This window comes from Durio zibethinus, chromosome 21, assembly GCF_047325235.1.
Source record: "Durio zibethinus cultivar Kanyao isolate XHJ-2024 chromosome 21, ASM4732523v1, whole genome shotgun sequence".
Lineage (NCBI taxonomy): Eukaryota > Viridiplantae > Streptophyta > Magnoliopsida > Malvales > Malvaceae > Durio > Durio zibethinus.
Window position 1 is genome coordinate 9,838,037 of NC_143182.1, and position 18,337 is coordinate 9,856,373.

Consider the following 18,337-nt stretch of genomic DNA (forward strand, 5'->3'; position numbering starts at 1 on the left):
TTTTTCTCTAGATTCTGTAAAGACAAACGATCAGGGACTAAATCGATAACATGTCGATATTGACTGATGAAGTTATGTGCCATATCACTCCAGGAACGAATGTGGATCCTATCCAACTGAACATACCACCTGGCAGCAGAACCAGTAAGGCTATCCTAGAAAACATGCATCAAGAGTTTTTCATCATGTGCATGAGCTACCATCTTTCTGTAATATATGGTGATGTGGTTTTGGGGCACTTTGTACCATCATATTTTTCAAATTTCGATACTTTGAACTTATAGGGGATAACCACATCAGGAACTAGGCAGAGCCCAGCAACATCAACTGACCCATAAAAGCTAAATCCTTCCACAGCCCGTAGCCTCTGCTCTAGCATGCTAATTTTGGAGCTTTCCTCAGCTTCCACCCTTATCTTTTCCTTCTCCTTCTCTTTTAAATCATCTAGATCAAGAATTGGTTCTGCTGTCTTTTCAGTGAAGACAGGATTTATATAGCTATTATACTGTCCTGGGTTGAAAGCTGATGGCATTCCAAGACATGTTGGATATGTAAAATATTATGGTGGGACCTCTTGGGCAGACTGGGCTTGAGGTGGGCCAAAACCTGGAGGGTACAAAGGGTCAGCCACTTCTTGTTGGCTTGTACTTCTTTCAACTCCTTTTCTTTTATTCATGTTATTAAGGGCTTCCAAAATCTTGCTTAGCTCACTTTCAATCTTCTCTTGTGCTTTCTCTATCTTTTCAAATCTATGAGAATTTTTTTGCTCCATTTGCCTTGCTCTGGATCTTGTGTTGAATCGATGGGCAGGGTTTTCTCTAGATGAAGCTATCCTGGAACCTTGAGTACCATACTTATAATTAGAAATGTTATGTTGTGCCTTATGTATGATGCTTTGATACACAAATGAAATGTACATTTTTCTGAATGAAATCTAGTATGAAATAGATGCAAATGATTGTGTTAAAACATGATCAAAAAAATAATGCAGATGCATACAATCAGACAAACAACATAGTTAGTTCCATGGATGAAATGAAAGTGATGTTGATGCATAATGTTACATATGATAAAAATAATACACAAAGTTAAACAATCAAAATGATTAGACAAACACCCTTTCTGTGCCCTAATTTCAGGGTATGTCTATTATTGGGTAGAAAAGGCTTTATCCTAGGTGTAGGCACTCTTAAGGTTTACTACATGCGGTTTTAAGGTCAGAGTCTAAAGGTCCTCAAATTGCTCCTTACATCCCTATCCATCACAGACTAGTAAGGCACCCTAATCTTCACCCATTACAGGCTACAAACAGAAAAGGTTCAATTTGAGTGGGAGTATTTTGCTAGCCACTGCGGAGGCATTAGACCTCACTAAAGCAATAGGTACTTTACTCCCTCCTAGAGGGACAAGCTCGGGTGTAGAGCTCATGTTATGCACATGCACATGAATGACATAATTAACAAAGCAAATAAACATGAATGAATAATTACATATATACACAACAAGGTTCAATTTTATTAGGCTTTTGGATAACACAAATTATTTGCTGGCCTGACTCTCAAGGTCCCCAGTGGAGTCGTCAAGCTGTCATAACGTCTAGATCCGGGGATCTATCGCTAGACATTGACTTAAGAGAGTCGCCACCAATCTTTTTTATCTATGTGCAATTGGCCACCTAAAGAATCTGTCCTTTCAGGGAACACCTAAGTTTAAGGGTCCCTAAAAGAATAGGTTCAGGTCTGTTAACCAAAACAGAGTTTGAGAGTTCGGTTACGTGTGAAGAAGGTTATAGCACCCTCACAACGCCTATCAAAAGATGGTACCAACTTAAATTTGTGTTATCCAAAAGCCTTAAAATTTTACCAAGTAATTAACTATTGGAAACTATTCTCAATTGACTCTAATACTTTTAGCAGAAAATTGAGAAAATCCCCTCACCTCAAGAGTATGCAAGAAAAACTATTGTTTCACTTGCAGAGGCTCCGTCGTTGGATTGGTTAAAGAAAAAAAGCAAAATCAAAATCAAAATAGAAAAGAAGGAGAGAATGATTGTTCTTGTGTGGGAAAAATTGATACTTTCAATTTTTCCCCAAAAATATTTTTTGGAAATTTATCTCTAAGAAAAATTGATACTTTCAACTTTTCCCTAAAAATATTTTGTGAAAATTTATTTTTAAGAAAAATTGATACTTTCAACTTTTTCCTAAAAATATTTTTTGGAAATTTATTTTTAAGAAAAATTGATACTTTCAACCTTTCCTCAAAAATATTTTTTTGAAAATTTATTTTTAAGGAAAATTGATACTTTCAACTTTTCCTCAAAAATATTTTTTTTTTGAAACTTTGATTTCCAAGGAAAATTGATACTTTCAACTTTTCCTCAAAAATCCTTTTTTTGAAAATTTATTTCTAAGGAAAATTGATACTTTCAACTTTTTCCTAAAAATATTTTTTTTGGAAGTTTTGATTTTTATTAAAAAAAAATAGAATAATAAAAAAAATAAAAATAAAAAAATAAAAAAAGTAAAACAAAAATAAAAAAATAAAGATAAAAAGAATATTAAATAAACCTAATCTAAATAATAATAAAAAACAAATAAACAAAGAAATAAAAAAAAAACCTGGAGCGGCTCGGATGGCAGCTCGGCTCGGCTCGGCTCAAGGAAGAGAAACGGCTCGGGGGGTGGCTTGGAGCTCGGCTCAGCTTGGAGGGGGGCTGACACGCGCGGGTCAGGAAGCGGGTCGACGCTCAGGTCGGGTCGGGTCACGGCAAAACGCGCGGATCTTCTGGGTTACTTAAGGCCAAAACGACGTCGTTTTGAGAGGGTATCAAAGGCACTTCTCTCTGTTTTTCGGCAGAACGCTCCTCTCCTCTCTCTCTCTTCTTCCCTTTTTCTCTTCCTTCTCTCTAAAAAGGCTAAAGAACACCGGTGGAATTTTCACCGGATTCTAGGAAAAGTCGTCGGAGGAATCTGGAAATTTCATCGAAAGTTCGTCGGAAGTTGGCCGGAAGATCACCGGTTTCTGAGATTCTTCGTCGGAAACTGGGCAGGTCACCGAAAACTTCAAGGTTGGCCGGAATTTTCGTCGAAAAATTCAAACTTTGCCGGAAACTTCACCGGAATCTGGAATTTCCAGAAATTCCCAGAAAAAAAAATCGCCAAAAGCTTCAAAAAAATTTTTTTCACTCACAGAACATTCCTAAACCTTTTCTGAGCTCTCTATACGCCCCTATTCTCTCAATCAGTAGCTTTTGCTTATTGTTTTTTTGTGTGTTTAGCATCTGTTTCAGGAGGTCCCTTTTATAGAGATTGATCAGGAGTTCCTGATCAATCCCTATTCCTCCTTGAACGGGAATTCAATCTTTGAGTCCAATCTGGACTCTTCTGATTGAATTTCCATTCACAATGGGATTCTTCAACTTTCAATCCCAGCCCTCCAAAATCAAATAAAAAAAAATAAAAATAATAGATAATTAGAAAAGATAGGATAAAAAGAAAAAAATAATAATAATCAGATAATAAAAAAGAATCAGATAAAATTAACAGATAATTTAAAAAATAAAATAAGATAAACCCAAAAATATATTACAAAAAATAATAATAATAATAATAATAATAATATAATAATAAATATATAACTATATACATATAAATCTATTCTAAATAAAAATAAATAAATATAGATATATAAAAAAAATACAGGATAAAAATTCAATTGGACCTTACCCATTCGGGCCAGGCCCAATTGATCTGGGCCTGAACCCAATTGGGTGTCTACATTAATGATAAATAAAGGTATATTATTTGTTAATAAAATAATTTAATCCAACTAAGCTCAAGTTTAAAAATTCCATGCTTGAATTGATATTTTAAATTAAAATTTAATTTTTAATACTTAAATTTAATGATTTTTACTATTAAAATTTAAAAAATCATAAAATATATATCTCGTCCAAGTTGAATGTCGACCTTTTTGGGTTACTCAAACTATGTTTATTACTCTTACTTTTATCTGTATTTCATTTTTTAATAAAATGGTTTTTTACTTTATTGATGTTGAAAAACTTATATTTCAACATTTTATTAAAATTATTTAAAAATACTATAAAAAATATACAATAAGAATGACGAATGGGAGTGAATGTTATCGTCAGCAGTCATTCACATTCCAGTCCCCGTACACGGTAGCTGTAGCTTTCACACATTTATTAATTAAAAGAAATTAGCTTTATTGACTCGTCAAGTCTTTCTCATATGTTTTGCATGTAAGAATAGTCCTTAAGTTAAGACTTATTTTATTTAGGAGCATTATTGGTTTTTTCCCTAAATTGTTAGAAATGAAATATAAAATTGATTAAAAAATAAATAAGTTGTTAGAACTTAGAATTGATGAGATCGAAATTTGTCATAATTATTCACTGTGATATTGCTAAAATAGAAGTGTTTATAAACGGAATCTCTCTTCTAGTCAAATTCGAGCTTCCTTTGTTTCATTTATTTAATTATTATTTTATCATTAAAATATAAAAATATTCTATTATATTGATATATAATATTTTAAATATATTTAAGAATTAGTAATAACTAATAATATATTATATTAATTTATTAACAAAATAATTTAATCTAGACGAAACTCCAGTTTAAAATAATTGGGAAAAAAAAAAGAAAAAACCTCCAGCTTAAAATTCCATGGAGCTCGTTTTAATCGTGAGTGCATAATTTTACGAGGCACTGCAAATTTTGTTTTGATTCGGAGATTACCTAATCTCTCAAAGTTCTTTTGACAAAAGATGGGCTCAATTGAATTACACTTCTCAAACCTTTTTATTTTTTTATTTTTTATTTATATTTAATAAATAATTTTTATATTTTAAATTTTTTATGTGTTGGTCTCGTTGAGATGACATGTGTCAAATATTTATTTATTTATTTATATTTAATATTTTTATATTTTAAATTATTTTGTACAGTTCATTTGATATTATGTATCCTTTTATTTTATTTTATTTTCTTTTTCTTTTTCATTTATCTCTTTTTTATATTTAATAAATATATTTTAATTTTTAGAAACTCATTTAATATTATTGATTAAAAATATATTTTTTAATAAATTTTTAAATAAAATAAATTTGTAAAAAAATAATATTAATAAAGGTATCTACATGATCTGAATTTTTTTTCAGTCTTTTTAGTTTTTAAAAATTAATTATATAAATTTTGTAAGAACAGTTCATCATTTTTAATAATGTGTGATAATTAATTTTTTTCATCGTTTTTTTTATTTTTTTCATTTTGTTGTAGATAGATTTTTTTTTATTGGGGTTTAAAGTTTTTTAATACTATATTTATAAAATCATAAAATATTAATGCACCCTTCCAAATTGATGTTTATCTCAAAAAGTATATTCATTATTTTTTTTCTATATTTCATTTATTCTTTTTAATAAAAACTTAAATTTTTTTAACAATTTTATTTAAAAATTGTTAAAAAATTTAAGAATAACATAAAAAAGATATTAAAATAAGAATAACATTGACACGTGAGAGCGACCCTTAGATGGCCAAAAAAAAAGAATGGAAAAGAAGAGCCGCCCTTCCCATCTTCAATTCCGTCGTATAAACAGAGGTCGATTTTAGAGTGTCGTCATTATTCACACACGGTGAAGCCGCGGTGAAGGCTGTCGCTTTCTCGCATTGATGGAACTGTCAAATTGTAGCTTTACTCATTCATCAGGTCTTCCTCTGACTTTCTCATTTGCGGCTTTGTATGCTAGTATAGTCGGCAACGTAGACCCGTTTTGTTTAGTATTACTTTTTTTTACGAAATTTTTAAAAATAAAAGATCAATTTCATTAAAAATGTATATCATTAATGTTTAATAATATTACAATTTCATACATCGATAATATTTGAACTTGATTGTAGCGATGGATTCAAAATGTTCATTCATAATTTTCACTTATAATTTGTAGATAATTATTAACGAATTTACCAATTTTATTAATAAAAACTATTTTAAAAATTCTAAGATATTCAAAAAAAATTAAAATATATATTTTATTTTTTTAATATCCATAAATATCCTAATCCAAAAACGGATCTGCCATTGCATGGTTGTCAATGTTAGAGAAAATTTCACCTTTTTTTTTTTTTTGAAATCTTGCTTATTAAATTAGAAAGATAATGAAACTGAAAGATAAAAACAAATTTAAAATTGTTCTTCTATATTTATTTATAAAAATTACAATAATATTTATGCATGAAAAAATTATATACACAAAAATATATATACCTATCTATACATAATTGATTCAGGAACCCTTGCCGTTAAATTAAAAAAAATAATTAATATAAAAGATTTTTTCCCTGAAAAATAATCCATATTAATTAAGTGGTCCAAGGAATCCAAACTCACATTTAGCATTTTGATCCTTACCCCTGATTTTTTATGGAAAATGACTGTTTTACCAAACTTCACCCTCTTCCTCTTACAAAAGATCAACTTTGTAGTTTAAAATGAATGGTGAAACAGGATCTAAGATAGAGATACAACATCAGCAGCAGCACAATTTTATGTCAAAACAAGTACTTAGCTTTCAATCTTAAATGCACTGTTAAAAGTTTGACATTTCACCACCTCCACCTTATTTTGGTCCAAGTGATTTTTTTTTTTTGGACACAAAGTAAACTACAATGCAATATGATATAAAAAAAAAAAAAAACAGATTTTATAATTTAAATTTTAAATTTATTATATATCATATTTTTAAAATAATTATACGAATCATTTAAATTTTGCATTCAATTATTTCTATTACTTTGATCCACACAACCAATTAAAAACCATTTGCATGAAACAAAAATTATAGGAGTAATTAATGAACTATTGCTTAATCATTGGCTTATAGCTGTAGAAATAAGTTAGTTTGAGTAATTATAAAAAGAGTAAACATCCTATATTTGCATGATTGAAAGATTGACGATGTTTCCTTATTTTTTGTAAAAGGAAACAAATGAAAAAGAGAAATTGAAAGTCTTCTCTCTTTTCCCAACATGGTACTTCACTGATTCCCCTTATATGAGTCAAAATATCTGGTTAATTGAAGGGAGAAAACAGAGAATAAAACAGAGATGAACACATAAAAATTCAATCAAGAATTAACAATTTTATTATGCAACAGATAGGGGACATCAAACAAAAACTTTATCACTCTTTCGCTATAAGAAATCTAGTCCTTCTCATTCCTCCACCACCCCTTTTTTGTTTTCCGACCACCATATATGATAAAATTCAAACCTGAAAAAAAAAGAAAAGAAAAGAAAAGGGCAACAAGTCTTTCTTACATGGACACTATTGTCTGTTTAAATTTTAATTTTCCTTCATAATATGAAACGTAGAGATCAGAGCTCTGTTGACATGTTGTTCGTGAACTGCAAGATATAGTATTAAATTTCTCAAGCTCAGCTGCATCTGTCTCTTTTGTTGTCCCCTGTAAAATCCCTGTCTCTTACATGATGGAGCAAGGGTCATTGTGCTGGGCGTATCCACTTGATGGCAACTCTTGATACACATATAAAGGTTGATTATATGGCCACACATACGCCGCTGGCTTTACCTCGTCTTTGTTCTCAGCTTTCTTCTCATCCTTCTTTTCACCACCCACGGCACTCACGCTTACCAGCTCTGTATGCCCCACACTCTTTCTTAGCTTACTTGTTAGCTTAACTGGATCAAACCCATCTCCTGTTACCTCTATTTGGCTCTTGTCATCACCTTTCAATGAAGCAGACTCCACTCCTTGACACACACACAAAAAAAAAAAAAAAATCAGCAATCAGCATAAAAATTTTCCCAAAATGTTATCATCAGAATGAATGAAATCAAAGTGGGTTTAAGCTGGTTTTTACTACCTGAGAGACCAACTACAATTTGCAAGGCCTTGGAGCGGGACTTCTCTCCATTCATGGTTACCTTGACTACAATCTTTTGCTGCAAAAAGGAAAATTTAAATTCAACATAAAATTCATCAATCAAAGAAACTTTCATTTTCATGATTAATTTTCATACCGTCATGGTGTCGTTTATCTGTTAAGATAGACTCAAAGAGAGTAGGAAAACGATGGCAATGGCTAGGGAAAGATTTTTGGAGGAAGAAGCTAGATAGGTACTAACTTCTTACTTGTTTTGTTTTGGCGGAGGCAGAAACGTTTTGTTGGTATTTATAGACCTTTGGGGATTGAGATTTGCTAGGAACTTAGCTGTATGATATCTTTGAAACTTCTAGGAACCGTTGATCTTCATAATAAGCTGACGCCACCCAGCTTACTAAGTCAGCTCTTTCACTTTTGCTCCGTACTTCGTCGAACTTTACCATTTAGAGTCAGTTCAAATAAAGATTTTTTTTTTTTTACAAAGTCGGCTTTGAATCTTCTTCTTCTAATAAAATACATAAAAATTAAAGCAACTCGTACATATAACTCTCATCAAAATTTTAAATTCCAATCTTGTAATCACCCTTGATGAAGAAAGAAGCATACTCAAAAATTAAAGTTTAATTTAATTGATTTTTACAACTATTTATAAAAATTAAATTGTATAAACTTAAAATTTAAATTGCATCATTTATAATTTTTTTATTATTTTCAAATTATAACTTATTTTATTAAAAAAATAAAAAATAAAGACATGTTGTTTGTGAGATCATGAATCTTGATAAAGACACAGGTTTGCTGATACAATTTATTTATTTTTTTAAACTTCAACAATACTTTCACATAGAGATCTTCACCATTAAATCCTAAATACAATTCAAAGATTTTACGAAATTAAAAAAAGATAAACTTTCATTGTTTAAATCTCTTGCAGGATTTGTTCAATTAGCAATGTGATTGACTTACCATATACTTAGTTTTAAAGAGAATAAGGAAAGAGAGGATGTTTACGTAGCATCTCATTCTTCCTTCATTTTTTTTTTATTTTTTATAATTAACTTTTATATTTAGTTTTTATATTTTATTTTTATTAGATGATCAATAAAATTAAAAAATGATAAAATAATCCATATTTGATTAGTTTTGATTTGCAAGAATCTAATATAGATGTATTTTCTTAAAAAATCAAAATAGATCTTTTTTTTTTTTTAAATGAGATATAAGGTGAAAGATGAATTTAAAGTGTTTCAATTTGTCTCGAGTATCCACGGGTCACCTCTCTCTCTCTTTTTTTTTTTTTTTTTTTTGGTACTTTTTAAATTTTTTGTTTTTTGGGTTTTTTTATTTTTTATTAAATAAAATTTTATAACAAAAAATTAATTAAGATAAATATGATAAAATAATCCATATCCGATATATTTTAATTTGCCCTAATCTAATTAGTGTGCTTTCTTTTAATTTAGGATAATTTGGATTGAGGTTTTTTTTTTTTTAAAATCAAACTTAGGTAAGAGTAAGATTTTGGGTATTACACTTCGACTTGGGTATACATAAATTTTTTTATTATTTATTTAATTTTACATTTATATATATTTTTATTAAAAAATATTATTTAATATTTTAATTTAATAAATTCACGTGTTATCTCATTTAATTTTTTGTCATTTTTTTAATTTTATTTATTAGATAAATTTTGTAAAGAAAAATTAATTAGATGTATAGATGACAAAATAATTTATATCCATTCGCTACAATTTAATTGATGCAAATTTTTTTAAATAATGATTTGAATAAGTTTTATTTTTTTTAAATAATTGAAGTCCTCAGGATTAGATTTTGAGTGTTCTGCCCAACTCTTTTTGAGATATATAAAATAATATAATTATTTAATTATTTAATATATATTATATTAATAAAAATATAATTTAATATTTTTAATTAAATAAAAAAACTATATTCATATATAATTAAGTTCTAATTTATATTTACATTTCTCTATATATCATCATTCATTAAAATTTAATATAAAAATTTTACTTCTCTGACTTTTAAAACATAATTTAAAAAAATGAAATTAATCCCACAATAAAGTGTGGGCCTAATTCTGATATATGTTAATAGTAACAAATTCCTTTCCCATTGACAATGACTCCCACTTATAAACAACAAATTAAACTAAACAAACCCAAATTCATTCAATTAATTTAGTGAAATAATTTATACAATGGAGAATGTGAAACAAAGGAGTTGTTGAATGTGGACCTAAGTTAAATATTAGTATCATATTTAATATTTTAGATGAAAAAGTAATCATATAAACAACAATAAGCCAAAAGAAAGGTTAGATGGAAAAAAGTTGAAGCAAACCTTAATTCTTTCTTTTCTCTATAATAGATTTATTAGCATTATTTTAGATTAGTCATTGGCAAGGTGGAGGGCGTGACCTTTCTTCCCCATTCATTGAATTTTTGTTCGTTCTAAAAATTAATTAAATAATATACTCTCTTATTGGTCTCGTATTATTAATTTTTATTGATTTTTACATAATTTAATAAAAAATTTAATTTTAGTGTATATTATATTAAAATTTTAATTTTTTAATAAACTTTATGTGATATAATTTTTAATATAAAAAAAATGATTTTGGAATATAAAAAATTTAAGTGTTAAAAAAACATAATTTTAAGTCTTTAAAAATAGAAAGACAAACAAATAATGAGCATATAAATTAGTAAGCCTTTTCTTTGCATAGAGACAATTTTTGCATAGTTGATTGGTTTCATTGACTTTAAGTCAACTTGACTCGGTCATTTAGTGTTAAATTACTGATACATAATTTGATCAAATAGCCAATCGCTTCGTAATTCATCGGCTGGTCAAAATTGGATGAAACATAACATGACATGAGTTTAGAAATATATTTATTTAAGGGTAAAACTATAGTTAGTTGAAGGTTTTGAGGCAAATTAAGATCATAAACTTTTATTAAATGAAAATTAAAATAAAAATTTTGAAAAAAGAATATATTAGTAGAATTTCATGATTTGACAAATAATATTAAGAATAATTGAAAATGAAACCACAATTAAAAATATTACCATAATCTTTCGTAGAGAACATTATTTAAATAAAATCAATTTAACAAACTCTAACAATCCACAAGTTTTTATTTAGATTTAATTTAATCTTCATTTAATCATTTTGATTAAAGACTTTCACAATTAATGGAGCTATGTAACCTATGACCTAAAGGTTGTAAATCCTTTTAACAAGGTTTCATTGGCTTAAATTTTAGTTATATTCCTTTCGGTTTGGTACGAATTAATAAATAGATATAACGAAATAAATAAAAAAATGATCAATAAACTTAATTTAATTAAATTATATAATTACTTTTAAATAATATTTAATAATTTTAAATTTTAAATTTCAATACCCACAGCCTACTCATTAGAATTTTCGGTTTGGTACCAATTAATAAATAGATAGAACGAAATAAATAAAAAAATATCAATAAACTTAATTTAACTAAATTGTATAATTACTTTTAAATGATAATATTTAATAATTTTAAATTTTAAAATTCAATACCCACAGCCTACACATTGGAATTTTCTTCATGCCCCGTACAGTAAGAACTCGGCGACTAGCCGCAAGGTGATCGAGGAATTCAAAGGCTTTGCCAACTGGCGGAAGAGTCTCCACCAATAAAATAAATTAGCTAGGGTCCTTCCAAGTCTACCCCAGATTTGTCGAATACGGGCGTTAGGTTAGGCTACGCGGTTTAGCCTCGCTCTTTTGCTTGACTCTCTCAGCCAAGATATACGCCAAGCCTTTTGCTTTCTCCCGTGTTCATGGCCTGGTCCAAAGAAGTGTTGCTTCTTTCTAGTATCACAGTTAAATCCAAATAAAGCTCCACTTTTTTTTTTTTTACCACACTTTTAGAAAGACCTTTTTTTTTTTTTTGGCTTTTGGGGCCAAATAAATGGAAAGTGGAATCTCGGGTATATACATGACTCATTTCTTGTTTAGATTGTATCTTGAAAAAGGAAGATTTTCTGTATACTTTAAAGATATAAAGTTAAATTGTTTAGATCAAATAACTTAAATCAAAAATTAAGTTTAATAATTTAAAATATGATACAATAATACGATATAAATATAATATAAAAATAAGATATAAAAGTAATATATTTAAAATTATAGTGATATTTATATATGTATTTAATAAAATAAAAAAATTATATTTTATATTTTCATATCAACATAAATTATTATATGTAATTTTTATATAAAATATAATATAAATATATGAATTTTAATATTTTATATTATACGAATACATAAATCATTAAATTTATTAAAAAAATAATTAATGAAGGAACAAAGAAAATAATTTTCTTTGTTTTGTTCATCATCATGGACTCGTATAATAGGCCATTGGATGAAAAACATGTTTTGAATGAATAAGATTAAATTACTACTTATTAAATTGAATAAAAAAAGGAATTGTATTAAATCTTCATTTGACATTGCTCTTAAAGCTATAAAATTTCTTGCAACGTTAAATACTAGGGCTAAACCAACAAAATAATGAAAGAAAGCCAAAATAGTAAATTAAATTAGAAAAAGAGGCGGAGTTTTATATTAAAGGGACCGAGCCCCTAGAATAGCCCTTAGTTAAATAGGATAAGATTTATGATAAAAATCTCAATTATAAGATGAATTTTTTTTTAATTACAAAAGTAATTACTTGCATTTGGAGTTACTGTAAATTTTCTATCTCTCTCTCTCTCTCTCTTTTTGATACATTAATCACAATTTTTACTTTAAATGCAACTCTTGATCACAATCTTAATGCCAAGCTTAAATCCAATCCTAGTTTCTCATTTTATTTTCCGAACATATAGTTGTTTTCTTAATAATATAAAGGCATAAAATTGCTTTCCCATTATACCATTTCCCAATAGGCTTAAATTACTATTATTATTATTATTATTATTATTATTATTATTATTATTATTATTATTATTATTATTATTTCATAATACTTACAGTAAAGATATAGTCATTTTCCATCACTTTATGGGCAACGCAAGTTCTTTTGTTTGGGAGGGAGATTTTAACTCTTCCTGAGTTAAAAATATATGCACCTATATTTTTCATATCTTTATAATCATTATAGGTTGAAATTTTTTTAGAGTTAATATTTGATATACTATAAGTATAAATTTTTAATTTGACAAACAGTATTAAGATATTGACAAATGTTTTATTTTTATTTTTAATTATTTTTTATTTTTTAAATATATCTTAAGGGATATGTGATATCTTTTAAATCTTATTGGTGAAATTTAAAAATTTGACTGTAAGTGTATTTAATGATTTTTATTTATTTTTTATCATTTAAAAGTTTTAGAATGAAGATAACACATGGATGAAAAAAAAAAAAAAAGGAAGAAAGAAATGATTACTTCTAAGTTTTGATTCTCTTATGAATCCACAACATTACTAATAAATAATAACCTCTCAAATCTCAACTACGACTTTTATAAAATTAAAAAAATTCTAAGTATCATTAATAAACTAAAGGAAGCTATGATCAGCGAATAGTTTAAAATGAATTTCAGGCCACGTCGGGAGACTGGCATGAATATACCCAAATGATGTCTGATTTTTATCGTTGCCATTAGCAGGCTGTCGTAAACCATTAAATTAGAGACAAACTTTCCGAAGATCATTTGACAAATACCTTTAAATTTTACTATTCATAAATATGAAAGAGACCAAAATTTTGGATCAGAAGATAGGACTCCTGGTCTCATGAGATCATAAAATAATGTTTAGATTAAAACATGACGTCCTTTTTTTTTTTTCTTAACATAAAATATGGTGGGAGATTTGCTACTTCAACTCTCAGGTCATGATGTAGATTATTTACTTAAAATTTTCGATTCAAATAATATCCAACATGTAAGTAGAGAAGAAGAGAAGTAATCTCGCTATCAGCTGATGTTAATTTCGAGAGTGGAGTTGTCCTTTTCTGTTTCCGAGAGCCACTCTTTAATTTCTACACCTTGTCTGTTTATCCTTTCTTCTCTTTGTTAATTTGAGAGTGACCCTATATATATGGAAAATGACTATACATGATGTTGATGATGCCGATGATATTTGAAGGGTGTCACCTTAATCACTAAATTACTCATTGCATGTGTCAAAGAAAATGTAAATTATTCTCTAGAGAATAAAAATGTTAAGTATTTATGAAATAAGGTGAAAAGAACAGATTATAATATATGATACAAGGTCACTCTCCGCTTGCGTTGCAGCGGGTATTATAATTTTTTTATTGTCTTTAATAAACTATACATACATTTTTTTCTCAAAGTATAAATTCTATGATAAGATAGGATTCCTATGGACAGATGCCATACCAATTGCATCAATAATTGATTCTCTGTTCAGTCCAGCCAAAAATTTCACCATCTTACGACTCACTCCTACTTACCCTGGAGGCAAGCACTGGACAGTATCCTTTCTATCTCACCACCAAAAATGCATAGCAATTTGCAAAAAAAAAAAAAAAAAAAAAGGGAAACTAATACATAACAAACCATCAATACATTTCTTTAATTAAAGAAAAATCATGTTGAAATTTTTTTACAAGGAAAGGTTTCAACAAAAATAGAAGATGTAACTAGATTTACTGTTGAAGTTGCTGCAGGTGGATTCTCCATTGCTTCCTGATTAGTCTTTAATAACATCATTACATGCAACGTTTAATCAATATCACCAAAAAAGAAAAAAAAAAGCACTAATTAATGGTAATTTAAACTTACAAAAATAAATACAATTCTTTATGTTGTTACATACCAGCTGGTTTTGTATTTTCTGACTACAGGTTGTTGATAAACTACTCACAATGATTTCAGCATCAACATCATCTCACACAGAAAACATGAAATAAAATACTCTAATGACTCGTCCGATTGAAGTGCTAGCTAGAAATATGCCTACCATAAAATACAACCCTGACTCGTCCAATTGTCTAAATTATGTTATTCAAAACCTTTTAAAGGCATCACAATTCACAACCTCTTGGTAGATTGACCTAATTAGGGTGCTCAAGTTCATTAATATCATGGCATAGAAAGGCAAAGCTATTGCCACCATTGATGGCATCCTTCATTCAATTGATCTATCGAATTACTGGTAATTTAATTTTGCAACATGACTGACGTAAACTCATAAAAGAATAACAGATTGTAATTACCAATCTATAATTTACTCATGGTTAACAAATCGTATACATTAATTTGCAAGAAGAAAAGTAAAACACTATACATCCTTAAGCATATTTGACATCTTCCGGTCCATAATCCATTAATATATATTTTTTAAGTACACATTTATTTCCAATTAAAAGCAACATTGCTTATTAGAGAAAATTTAACTTGCTTTTTTTTTTTTAAAACCTTGCTTTTTAAATTAGAAAGATAATGAAACTCAAAGAGAAAAATAAATTTAAAATTGTTTTTATATTTATAAAAATTAAAATAATCTTTATGTATGGAAAAAATTATATACACAAAAATATATATACATACATTTATATATAATTGATTCAAGAACCCTTGCCGTCAAATTTAAAATATATATATATATATATAATAGATTTTTTCCCTAAAAGATAATTCATATTAGTTAAGTGGTTGAAGGAATCTAAATTTACATCTAGCATTTTGATCTAGTGCTGTTCAAGGATCAAGTTATTTGTTCAAATTTGAATGTCCATCTAAATTTTAAAAGGATTTAAACAAAAAACTAAAACCTATTAAATAGAATTGAATATAATTTTTAGATCTGTTTAAATTTTGAATAAAGTCTTAGACAAAAAATTTAAAATCCGAGCCCAACCAAACCCAGCTCAATTTCACATATATAATTTTTATTATTTATTTACATATATGTGAATTATATATAAATTAAAAATAAAAATTATATGTTTTATTAAATTAAAATTTTATTTTTATATAATTTTAATTTTTAATTTTTACATATATAATTTTTATTTTTATTTTATATATATGTAAATTAAATATAATTTTATTAAACTTAATTTAATCACACTTTTGTAATTTTTTTATTATATAAAAAACACCTCTATTTTGCCAAAGTTTACCCTTTTCCCCTAACAATCTTAAATGCACTATAAAAGTTTGACATTTGACCCCTTCCACCTTATTTTGGTTAAGTATTTTTTTTTTGACACAAAGTAAATTACAATGCTACACGATAATAAAAAAAATAGATTTTATAATTTAAATTTTAAATTTATTATATATCATATTTTAAAAGTGATTATATATGAATCATTTAAATTTTACATTCAGTTATTTCTACTACTTTGAACCACACAACCAATTAAAAACCATTTGCATGAAACAAAAATTAAAGGAGTAATTAATGAACTATTGCTTAACCATTGGCTTATAGTTGTAGAAATAAAGTTAGTTTGAGTAATTATAACAAGAGAAGACATCCTATATTTGCATGATTGAAAGATTGACCATGTTTCCTTATGTTTTTTAAAAGGAAAAAAGGAAAACTGAAAGTCTTTTCTCTTTTCCCAACATCGTACTTCACTGATCCCCTTATATGAGTTAAAATATTGGGTTAATTGAAGGGAGAAAACAAAGAATAAAACAGAGATGACAACAGCAAAATTCAATCAACAATTAGGTGACATCAAACAAAACCTTTATCACACTTTCACTATCAGAAATCTAGCCCTTCTCATTCCTCCACCACCCCTTGCTGTTTTCCTAACACAATATACGATAAAATTCAAAACTGAAAAAAAAAAAAGAAATAAATAAAGGGCAACAAGTCTATCTCACATGGACACTATTGCCTGCTTAAATTTTACATTTCCTTCATGATATGAGACGTAGAAATTAGAGCTCTGTTGACATGTTGTTCGTGAACTGCAAGATATAGTATTAAATTTCTCAAACTCAGCTGCATCTGTCTCTTTTCTTGTCCCCTGTAAAATCCCTGTCCCCTACATGATGGAGCAAGGGTCGTGGTGCTGGGCATATCCATATGGTGGCACCTCTTGATACACATATAAAGGTTGATTATATGGCCACACATACGCCGCTGGCTTTTCCTCATCTTTCTTCTCATCCTTCTTTTCACCACCCACGGCACTTACGCTCACAAGCTCTGTATGCCCCACACTCTTTCTTAGCTTACTTGTTAACTTAACTGGATCAAACCCATCTCCTGTTACCTCTATTTGACTCTTGTCATCGCCTTTCAATGAAGCAGACTCCACTCCTTGACACACACAATAAAGAAAAAAAAATCAGCAATCAGCATAAAAATTTTCCCAATATTTTATTATCAGAATGAATGAAATCAAAGTGGGTTTCAGCTTGTTTTTACTACCTGAGAGACCGACTATAATTTTCAAGGCCTTGGAGCGGGACTTGTCTCCATTCATAGTTACCTTGACTACAATCGTTTGCTGCAAAAAGGAAAATTTCAATTCAACATAAAATTCATCAATCAAAGAAACTTTTAATTTCATGATTCATTTTCATACCTTCATGGTGTCGTTTATCTGTTAAGATAGACTTAGAGAGAGTAGGAAAATGATGGCGATGGCGAGGGAAAGATGTTTGGAGGAAGAAGCTAGAAAGGAACTAACTGCTTACTTGTTTTGTTTTGAACGAGGCAGAACATGTTGTCGGTATTTATAGACCGTTCGGGATTGAGAATTTGTTACGACCCAAGCTGTATGGATATTTCTTTGGAACTTCCAGGAACCATTGATGACCTTTATTACAAGCTGACCCCACCAAGTTTACTTAAGTCAGCTCTTTCACTTTAGCTCCATGCACTGGACCATCGGAGTCAACTCAAACAAAACATTTTTTTTTTTGTTTACAAAGTCCGTTTTGAATCTTCTTCTTCTGATAAAATGCATAAAAATATAAACGACGCATATATGTAACTCTCATTATAATTTTAAATTCCAGTCTTGTAATCATCTTGACGAAGAAAGAAGTATACTCAAATTTTAAATTTTAATTTAATTGATTTATATAATTGTCATAACGTCTAGATCCGGGGATCTATCGCTAGACATTGACTTTTAGGGAGTCGCCACCAATCTTTTTTATCTAGGTGCGATTGGTCACCTAAGGAATCTGTCCTTTTAGGGAACACCTAAGTTTAAGGGTCCCTAGAAGAATAGGTTCAGGTCTGCTAACCAGAACAAGGTTCGGGAGTTCGGTTACGTGTGAGGAAGGTTATAGCACCCTCACAACGCCCATCAAAAGATGGTACCAGCTTGAATTTGTGTTATCCAAAAGCCTTAAAATTTTACCAAG

The 18,337-nt window shown here is 28.4% G+C and overlaps 2 protein-coding genes across 3 annotated transcripts; both read right to left on the reverse strand.

Annotated features, from left to right (window-relative positions):
* Positions 1-7,151: 7,151 nt before the first annotated feature.
* Positions 7,152-8,217, reverse strand: LOC111306194 (heavy metal-associated isoprenylated plant protein 16-like). The gene is made up of 3 exons (XM_022904106.2): positions 8,074-8,217; positions 7,917-7,995; positions 7,152-7,803 (listed from the first exon to the last, which is right to left on the reverse strand). The coding sequence occupies exons 1-3, from the start codon at positions 8,077-8,079 to the stop codon at positions 7,514-7,516; spliced, it is 375 nt and encodes a 124-aa protein (XP_022759841.2). The 5' UTR covers positions 8,080-8,217; the 3' UTR covers positions 7,152-7,513.
* Positions 8,218-16,638: 8,421 nt separating this feature from the next.
* On the reverse strand, positions 16,639-17,685 carry LOC149512871 (heavy metal-associated isoprenylated plant protein 16-like). 2 transcript variants are annotated; one of them, XM_089750558.1, is made up of 3 exons: positions 17,548-17,685; positions 17,391-17,469; positions 16,639-17,279 (listed from the first exon to the last, which is right to left on the reverse strand). In XM_089750558.1, exons 1-3 carry the CDS (start codon positions 17,551-17,553, stop codon positions 17,002-17,004), a joined length of 363 nt encoding a protein of 120 aa, XP_089606684.1. In that variant the 5' UTR covers positions 17,554-17,685; the 3' UTR covers positions 16,639-17,001. The 2 variants fall into 2 exon arrangements, with proteins under 2 accessions (XP_089606684.1, XP_089606683.1); XM_089750557.1 differs by having other exon boundaries at positions 17,391-17,678.
* Positions 17,686-18,337: the final 652 nt, after the last annotated feature.

Excerpts from the sequence above, each read along its gene's own strand:
- LOC111306194 (XM_022904106.2), bottom strand. Across the intron at positions 7,804-7,916 it reads AATTGTAGTTGGTCTCTCAG|GAGTGGAGTCTGCTTCATTG; the intron begins GTAGTAAAAACC and ends GTGTGTGTCAAG.
- LOC149512871 (XM_089750557.1), bottom strand. The coding sequence starts at position 17,532 with ATGAAATTAAAAGTTTCTTTGATTGATGAATTTTATGTTGAATTGAAA. Across the intron at positions 17,280-17,390 it reads AATTATAGTCGGTCTCTCAG|GAGTGGAGTCTGCTTCATTG; the intron begins GTAGTAAAAACA and ends GTGTGTGTCAAG.